This window comes from Apium graveolens, chromosome 9 (genome assembly GCF_009905375.1).
Source record: "Apium graveolens cultivar Ventura chromosome 9, ASM990537v1, whole genome shotgun sequence".
Lineage (NCBI taxonomy): Eukaryota > Viridiplantae > Streptophyta > Magnoliopsida > Apiales > Apiaceae > Apium > Apium graveolens.
Window position 1 is genome coordinate 200,592,699 of NC_133655.1, and position 10,229 is coordinate 200,602,927.

The 10,229-nt window shown below is 30.2% G+C and overlaps 1 protein-coding gene across 1 annotated transcript; it reads left to right on the plus strand.

Moving 5' to 3' along the window:
- The first annotated feature begins 1,014 nt into the window (after window positions 1–1,014).
- On the plus strand, window positions 1,015–7,310 carry LOC141682801 (uncharacterized). The gene is made up of 8 exons (XM_074487495.1): window positions 1,015–1,324; window positions 1,845–1,913; window positions 2,350–2,379; window positions 3,809–3,841; window positions 5,419–5,489; window positions 6,512–6,593; window positions 6,700–6,792; window positions 6,937–7,310. Exons 1-8 carry the CDS (start codon window positions 1,214–1,216, stop codon window positions 6,988–6,990), a joined length of 543 nt encoding a protein of 180 aa, XP_074343596.1. The 5' UTR covers window positions 1,015–1,213; the 3' UTR covers window positions 6,991–7,310.
- The last annotated feature ends 2,919 nt before the right edge of the window (window positions 7,311–10,229 follow it).

Here is a 10,229-nt window from a genome sequence, read left to right on the forward strand (position 1 = left end):
CAGCGTATGCTTAAATTAGAGTTTAGGATCAAAGGTCCCTACCCGAATCTCTCGTTCTTTTATTCAATTTTAATTATTTAATATAGTGTATCTTTTATTATTATTATTATTATTATTATTATTATTATTTATTCTAAATATTTAGTATAGTAATTTAAAATACATTTACCCATTATTATTATTATTATTATTATTATTATTATTATTATTATTATTATTATTATTATTATTATTATTATTATACATGTGTTAGGGATGTAATATTGCTTGTAAATTTGTTGTATAAGAGCAATATATGTTAGCTATATGAGTAAGATATGTATAATATCTAAAATTTACTGAACAGTGATATTAACTATAATGATTAGCTATATTTAAAAAATTGTTATTTTTAAATTTTAACGTTATTTTTAGTGAAAAAATTTATTAAAGAAATCCAAATTATAGTTAAATACTTTTTTATTTAATTTAAGTGAAAATTAAAAATATATTTAATAAAATCATATTTGATGATATTATTGTAATATTTTAAAAATGATGAAAACTGGTTAACGAACATTAATTTTATATTTTATAAAACATTTAACTAAATATAATTTATCATATTATTTTATTAGTATTATATAAAATGTTATATTAAAATAATTCTATAAGTAATTAATAAATTTGGTTAAAAATATTTTTTTTTACAATTTTTTGATAAATATTTATACGGTTAACATTACATAACATTAAGTAAAATTAAATAAAAAAAATTATATAATAAGTTAGGGTTGAATATGAAATTGATATAGATGATCAACAAATTTGGAAGAGCATTGATAGTTATAATTTTAGCTAATAGAAATAAGCAGCTGGAGTGATTAAAATTTTAAATAATAGGTAAATTAGTGGACACTGAGCATTTTAACTAACTTAAATAATATGTAAATTAGTTGACACCTGACCAACCATTTTAGCTAGCAGGTGATTAGGGGTTGGAGTTGCTCTGGTATCAGGCCCATCACACAAAAATGTTCAAGGCGCGATCAGAAGTCCAGTACAGAAGAGGTCCAATAACAATTTTGGGCATCTCAGACTCTCTCCCTCTTTCCAGAAACAAAAAAATCCAGAGAGCGGGATAAATTTCTTTCATTCAAATATCAAAACTATTAGAAATCAACAGCCCCCCTATACACAGTTTACGATCTCAAATAAGTAGCTTGTAGCTTAAATGGAGAAAAGGAGTGAAATAGCAGTAGCATCCAGTAGAAAATCGAATTTGAAAAAGGCATTTCAGCTAGGGTTACGTTCTCTTCTCACCACTCCTTCTCTACAACCACAGGTACTATTTATTACTATCGAATTTGATTCTATTATCTGTATGATATATCTGCATTCTCGATTCCTTTGTCAATTCCTCGATTTTTTTCGTAATTGATGAATATTTAGTTATAATGCTTTTGGTGCCTGCTTAGACGGAAGTTATTTAGGGCTTTTTAGGCATTTGTATGTTACCTGAGATATTCACCTGCGTCAATTTATGCTGAGAAATGTTACGGAAACCATAGCGGAAAATGTAGTTTGCCTGTCGTTTAAGTGAATGATGTTCACGGTTTTATGATTTTATTGTTGGAGAATTATTGTTTTTCGGAACTACATTTCAGTAAAGAATGTACAACACAATTAGAAGATCCTTTAAATAACATAAAGAAACATTATGTAATGAAGAGATTAGCTCCCTGCATTCTGCAACGCAAACACCAAACTCTGATACATTCTCACCTAGCTTCCCAAGGCCCAAACATTATGTAATTGTGTTATGTCTGTTTTTGAGTATGCTGTTTTTTTTTGTACATTTGAAGGAATTTAGCAAATCATTTCCAAAGTTTACTTCTGCTGAGCAACAACGTCTTCATCGACTGTTTATTCAGGTAGTTCATTCTTTTCGGACTCATATTTAATTGGGAATCTTATTGGTGTTTTGATTTTTAAATCATAGATCAAGCATGGTATTTGATAATAAACTTGTAGTCTTACATAAAGAGCATGTTGTTTGCGACATAATACTGATGGCTTTAATCATCCTTTGTTGTGGGTCATGACCTAGTTGTTGACAATAATGATGTAACAGAATAATTACGATTAGATACACAGTTCACTAAAATATACTGCTAAATTGTTAAAAAGCCTCATTTTTTTTATTTTATAAATCCAAGGAGTTAAATCTAGTCTTACTTTAGTTGTTCAATGTCTTATTTTTTTACTTCAGGTAGATATTCAAAATATTTTTCATTCTTTCCTTTGGAATTTCAGGTCTTTTACCGAATGAAGAACTGATAATCTATGCATTCATATTTCTCCTTGCAGGTTATTACGTCTTTGCATGGAAACATAGAGGTATGACTTATCTGTGCTAATTCTCTGACTTTCTTATCCTAGCCTAGTTAGTGCGTGTTACCCTTCTTTTGCATCTTAATGCAATTACTACATTATTCTTTCCTAATGTCTATTTGGCTCGAAGTGAGAGGCATGGATTAGTGTACTAATTTCTTGGGGGAAACCTTTAGAAAAACCAGTGACTACATATTCCTGTGTTAAGCAATAAACAAGTGACATGACTACAAGGATTACTCGCTATTCTTTCACGTGCTTTATGTGAATGACAGACTTGAGTGCAAAAGGGAAATAAATGTTATGGTACCAGTTAAAATCAAAATTATAAATCTGCATGAGGCAAGAGAGCGTTCTGATACTGAATTAAGCCAAGATTGACTATGGTGAACTGTAGTATAGTCATTGAGTTCATGGTAATCCAGCTGAAACAGTTAGCACATACACTGTCCAAGACCTTTGTGCTGTAATAAACTTACTTCTTTTGTATGTCAGTGTATATAGTCATGAGATTTCATATTGAAATAAATTAAAGCATAGTAACTAGATTATGGACTTGAAAAAACCTGTTGTTTACGAGAACAATAAAACTTATTAAATATTACATCCTAAAGGTCTTGGACTTTGTATTCTTTCCCGTGTCATTATGAAACTTAGAACAATAGTAATTTTTTGTTTGTGTAAATTTCACTGTGACCAAATTCAGTATACAATTCAGAGCTCTCTTGATTTGTATGTATTTGCTCTGTTAGACTTAGACTTGAAGCTTTTCCGTATTTAAGTTAAAATTTTGACTTTCTTCTACGTAACATATGATAACATCACACAATTTGCAATGTATTTAATTTTGAGGCCTTTTATAGCAACTATGCTGTCATTGTACTGGTTAACCAATGATATGCTTCTATAAAACTGTTCACTTTTATTTTTCGTTGCATATTAGAAATAGCTGGAAAGCTTTTAATGTACCAAGTGATCATGAATGTCTCCTCTTTGCTTAAAAATTAATTATACACCCTACTATTTCCACACAACAAAAGAATCTTTGATTCTCTTTGAAATTTCTGCCTTGCTAATTAAGTGAATTATAGAAGTTATAGTAAATGTAACACAAATTTTGTTTAGAATCGATGCAGAAAGCCAATCAGATGAACCCATTTAAAGATATTAATAACTGCAGAGTTTTTTAATCAAATAAGCAATTGACTCTCAGTACAGTTTAAAACTTGCGATTTCAAAAGACAAGTAGAAAACAGTTTTTTAGGCAGAGCCACAGTGAAAGTTCTAGTTAGGTACTTTCTCCTCAGAGACAACTCCGTGTTCTCTGAAATCTAGCTGGATACAAACTTTCGATCATCAATCTGTTGATGCACCTGCCCTGCTGGTTTAATGTTACATTTAGTTTGAATCTTATATTTTTCCTCAATTGTTACAGGATGACTTCGAGTCCCTATGTGATGAGACACAGGTAATTTTCACTTTTAGTCACCAAAATCTGATGTTATGCTTGTACTAGCATCAAAGATTTTATAGTACTAGAAGAATCTATAGTGTTATAACAAAATCATGCTTTACTTCTACATTACATGGCAATGTAAATTACTCTAATGCATTTATCATTAACCATAAAAGAATCTTACAATTACACGAACAGTTACCCATTGCTCCACGCGTGTTACTATTGAAGCTGCAAATGCAATGCTCACTTGAAGTATTTTGAAGTTGCTTGTATTAAGAGAAAGATTTGACTGAACTAAAAATACACTTTAAATTGAAAAAAAGATAGAATTATCCTCCTAGAAAGCGCTTTTGGGGTTGTGTATTGTACATTGCATAGCTTTACCTTTCTTTTATTGGTATGTGACAGGAGTCTATTAAATAAAGGTTTTTAGGTATCTTTGTTTGCCAGAAAGGTTTCTTTGGTACTCTTTGTTCTGGGAAACTAAACATCATGCTATGATATACATAAGTGGGCACATACATCCAGTGAAACTGAAATATAGCAGTCAGTGAAGACATTACCTCTAGAATTAAAAAAATAATTATAAAAGACGTTTTGTAACATATTACAGGAAAGTCTCCAAGATTCCTGAGATCTAATTACCAGGGTTTTGCAATAAAGCCGTTTCTTAACTCTTTAACCAAGCGTCTGTGGTTTTTTATCTTTGTGGTTGGTATTTTTCATAGCCATAATCGCTAATAATGCCTTCGATTTATAAGATCTCTACTAATAATGTCTATACAGCTTAATAGTTATCATCTGGGTCTGTCTCTTGGTCAAACGTAGTGGCTTAGGCAGTTAGGCCAGTAGGTCATCATTCCATCATAGTTTTCTAGTTAGTTTTCCCCATTTCTTAAGTCGACTACGACTTCAAATTCTTAATTTGCTCCCAACATTCAGAAGTATTTTCCAGATTAAATTGTATAATGTCTTTTTTGCATTGTTAACCTGTCTTTGTTGAATCAATATCTTAGATTCTAGCAAAGGCACTGCGTGGGAAGAAAAAACATAAAACATGTTTCTTTAACTGGTAACAATACATGGTTTTATAATTAATCTTTCGTTTATGTATGATATTAATATGCTTTTGTACCATGGTTTAGTAATGACCTTGGTTCTACACCAGAGAAAGCTACCGACATAAACTTGTAGGTTGACCTTTAGCAACCAGAAAAGTTAAGTGTGGTCATATATCCTTTTAACTGTAGTGGCTAATAAGACAGTTTCTACCTAAATGAAAGAATATGCTTTGTAAATATATGTATATCAATGTAACTGAATTCAGTTCTTGAACTTTAATAAATAATTTCGTGAGTTTTACGTTTTGCCATTTGAGGTGGTTTTTTGTTCAAACGATTGGTTTTTATTTTCTCTCTGATGCTAATATGTCAATTTCTAGCTTCTTGAATGCCTTTGGTATTCTACCACTTAGAAGGATAGCTTACTCCGGGTTTATGTGAATATTAATTTCATTATTTTGGTCCTGTATTTCATTTTTCTTTCTGCCATCTTTTTTGTCAGTTAAGTTTTTTTCTTTTTTTCAGGTGGGAACAATTCTTGATATGGTAGAGCAAGTTGCAGAAGAACAAAGTCTGGACCCTTTGTTTCCCGATAAGTAGGCAGCTAAGTCTCTAGCCAATTGATTTATACATGGTTTAAATATATTATTTCTTTTAGTAACCAAAATAGAAAGTAATTATAACCATGGTTATCACGACGCCAAGTCGAGCCTCGACGCCCGGGTACCTTCAAGAAGACTAGTTGACAAGTTGTCCGACTAGTCGTATCGACCGAGTATTCATTATACATATGATTACTAGATTTAATATATAATATAACCAAATAGGTCAGTTTCATTATTTAAATTAAAAGTACTAAAATAATAAGTTCAAAATAAGCATATGTTCCACATTATAACATCAATATTCCAAATATCAACCATATCCAAGCAAATTAAAACTTAAATATGTTGAATATCAAGCAAAGTCATCTATCTTAATATCATTTTCATCTCTTATATTTTTCTTGTGTACTGTCATTTGGTTGATGGTACACCACAATTATGGTAATGAAATGCCAAAGTCGGGCTTCGAGACTCTCGAGTGATCTTCACTTCGACTAGTCGACGACAAGTCGGGCTTTGAGACTCTCGGCGCCTGAGTACCTTCGCGTCCACTCCACTAGTCGCTGACTAGTGGTCGATTAATCATCTTCGTGATAACAATGATTATAACTGGAAAATAACAAAAATTGTTTTCTATATTAGAAATTTGAACAACATAATCAATTGGAATTACAATCATTTTTTTGAGGAAAATTATGTTTTTAATGATAAATTCTGCCAAATATTTATTACAAGTTGTTACTTTTTGTTATTAATCTCCAAATGCTGTAGCCTGTAGTATGCAATTAATTATAATTTATTAAATTATTGAGTAAATAATTGTTCCTCAAACGTACTACTAATGCCATCTTAAGGGACAAGTTATGGCTTCTGAGAACTTATATCAAGGGAACATCATAGCTATAAAATTATAAAAATGCATACATGTTAAATTAATGTATAGTAAGCTCTGTAAAGATGTACGTTTGTCAGCCATCTATATGGTACTGAGGAAGATAACGACTTTGTGTCAGGACCAATGTTGGAGATGTAGCTCGCTCTTTGTCAGAAGTGAAGAAGAATGAGATCGAACACCTGACAAATTTGCTTGAAAAGGTCAGGAAATTAATAACATTTTCATTTTTCACTGAACAACTAGTTATTATGTGTTAATGACAACAGTGAAAAAGAAAAGACCAGTGACATAAAATTACACTTGCAGGCAGAAGAAGAAAATCGCATAATTGGTGCTCGTATTGAACTTCTAAAGAGTGAAAAACAGGATTTATCTGGTTCTACAGATGCTGTTGAGAAGGTAAATCTCGCATGTCTATCATTTGGCTTGAATGGGTCCTTTACATAAAAGATGAGTTAACCAAAGTCTTTGATGAACATCATATGCTAATTTTGATCTGAAAAATGTTTTGCCTATCAATCCTTTTTTCTTATAAATTCGCAGGTGAAGATTCAGATTCTAAACTACACAGCATTAAACAGTAAGGCGCTTCAATAATTGTAAGGTTGCCCTCTTGTAAAGAATACTTTGTCAGTTTATGTAATCAAAGCATATATATCTTATATCATGCACTGCAAATACTGTCAAGATGTCCAAGTAATGACCACTGATGTACCTTATCTTTTGTTACCAGTAGTAACTAAGATATCTGACTAGGTCTGTTGGATTGTGGATACGAAGGTGATCTTGTATCCATTTTTTTCGTCAAATTGCTTAAACTTTCAGAACTCGGTCAGTGTACTAAGTGGAGATTAGAGTTCACTCTCTGGAGTTAAAATTACATTCGCATAATACATATTAAATATTTGTGGTGTTCAGTATTTTTATTTTAAGCACGACCTGTGAGTTGGTCGGTTTCTTGAGATATACTTATGTTTAGGACATCTTCTACCACAAAGTCCTCAAGTTATAAATAAATGTACCAAGTCATCAAAATTCACCAATATCAACTAGACCTGGTAATTCAGATAACCGGTTCCGTTTCGGATTGATCAACTTTCGGATTATAATATATTTGAAGACCATTCGGATCAGATTGGATGTGATTCGGTTCGGGTCTAATTCGGATTAAAATCGGATAAAATTCGGATTAAGATCGAATAAAATTATGTTCAGATTAAATTCGGTTCGGATATTTTTGGATCATAACTTAATTATTTTTTCAATTTTTGAGATTTAATTTTTTTATATGTAATTTAGTATTTTTAATATAATATAATGTACTTTTACAAAAGATTATGATTAAATAAGTGTGTTAGAGCAAGTCCAACAGTCTCTTAACAAGTTTCTTATAAATATTATAAAATATTAATTGTTAGTGATTTAAGACATAATTTTGAATTTGAATTCCAACAATGATATTTATCTTTATTCCTTATAATTAAAATAATAATAAATATGAATGAGGTATAAAAAAAGAGAGAAAAGAACTAAAAAAAAAGAGATAAATCAATTTTTTCTTGATAAAAATGAAATAAGGGATGATTTGTGATACATTAAAGATAAGGCACGAGGGATGGATTTTAATGATATAAGGAACAACTAAGACACTGTTAAAGTGCAATTTTTTTTATCATATTTCTTATATTTGAAGTTAAGAGCATGTTTAAGAGAGCTGTTGGACTTGCTCTTATCATAAACATAAAATTGTTCAAAGTATAAATTTTGCTTATTTCGGGTCATATTCGGTTCAAGTAATATATTATTCGATTTTAATTGGTTGCAAGTTATAATCGGATCTTATTTTTCAGATCATTTTCGGTTAAATTTTCGGTTCGGCTATTTTTCGGATCGGTTTAAATCGGTTTTTGGATAACTATCGAATTGTATGATTCGAATCTCGGATCAGATCTCGGTTTCATGAATTTCAGTTCGGTTATTCGGAAACAAACCCATTTTACCTGGTCTAATATTAACACATACAAAGACAGACATGTTTGAGATTCTGGGCAAGATGGGATAGGCTAGTGATGACGGTTTATTCTCAGTCATACAAGAATTTATCTAACAATTAAAATTACTTTTTACTTATTAGTATGTATGTTATACTAAAAACACATGTTTGAGACTGAAACCTGTATTTATATTTAATGTAAATGAGCTTTTATATATTCTTTATTTTACTAAAACCTTTTCTGTTTGGTTAAAAGAATGGGTTAGTGTGAACTTGATGGATGGAAACCTAGCTAGTTTCTCCTACGAAAAATGATAAATTTGCAATTGAGAATATATTCTATTTGCGTAATGAATATGAGTGTGAATTCGGTTTGATTAACTGATAAATAACCGAAAAAAATTTGATTCGGTTAATCAATTTTTAAAATTCGGTTCGATTTTCGATACCTAAATTTGCGAAATTCTGTTTTTCGATAATTCGGTTATTAATTGCGGTTAACCGAAAAACTGAATTAATAACTGATTTTTTAATAAAAATAAAAATATTTATTATTAATATTAATATTAATATATAAGTTAATAAAATATACACTCTCCTCAGTCTCTTCTCTTCGATCTTCTTACTGGGCCGACCAACATATACTTACAAATACACACAGGGTGTCGCCACTGCAGCACAACTTAAGCCTTAAACACCAGTAGCACAGTAGCTGATCTCTTTCTTGTATAACCCTCTTGAGTTACTGTAGTGATGGTTTCTCATATTTCCAGTGAATTTTTATTTGTTCGCCAGCTGTTTTTACAGATTCAAGTTCAATACTTGTGTATAATAGATGAAATTTCTGTATTTTACAATTTCTGGATTTTTTTCATAAGTTTGGTTTTAAATTCCGGTTTTAGGTTATAACCAAATAATTTAGTTCGGTTCTATTTTTGGTAGGAGTTTTTGCACTATTTCAATTTCGATTAACCGAAAAAAATTGGTTTCAATTAAACGAATGCAAACCCCTGGTTATGAATTATCAACACTTTCCCACACCAGATTTTTCTTTACAGGGTTTGAATAAAATTTAAAAAATTGGTGAGTTATCAATTATTTTCACAAATCTAGAATTTATTTGTGGGATGCTTGTATGGGATTTTTGATCTGCTAAGCATTTTTTACTATTAGAATGTATGGTTTTTTTCAAAAATACCTAAGGCCAAAAATATTGTTATTTCTTAAAAAAAATTACAAAAATACCTTTTTATTTGCAAAATTTAATATTATTTTTTTGTTGCAAAAATACAATTTTTTGTAAGTCGATTCAACTAAATTCAACCTTCAACGAGTTTCTGCAACTCCCTGCAACCTCGTACAACTTCAAATGCAACTACAAAGGTCTTGATTCAACTAGTTGCATGTCTGCTTGATTTTGGTTGATTTTGGTTGATTTTAATTGATTTCGTATTTTTGCAAAAAAATTCGGAAGATGGTAACATCACAAAAAGACTTAGAAAAGTTAGTATTTTTGGTAATTTCTTTAGAATGTAATAGTTGAATAAAATCAAATATCTTATTGAGAAAATTTTAATTCTCCCATTTTATATTTGGTGGGAGAATGAAATAAAATAAATATAAATAAAGTAAAATATTAGGCATAAGAGAGATTTTCAAAAATTGAGTGAAGAAAAGGTTTAATAATAAATTTGGTTATAAATAGGTATGATCGTATGAGAGAGACTATTCATTATTTTTTGAACAAAACATTTAAGAAAAAAGTTTTCACAACGATCACGTATGTCTTAGGGAAAATTGATGATATATGTGTTTAACTATCAGAGTTTGTCAATCAGTATTT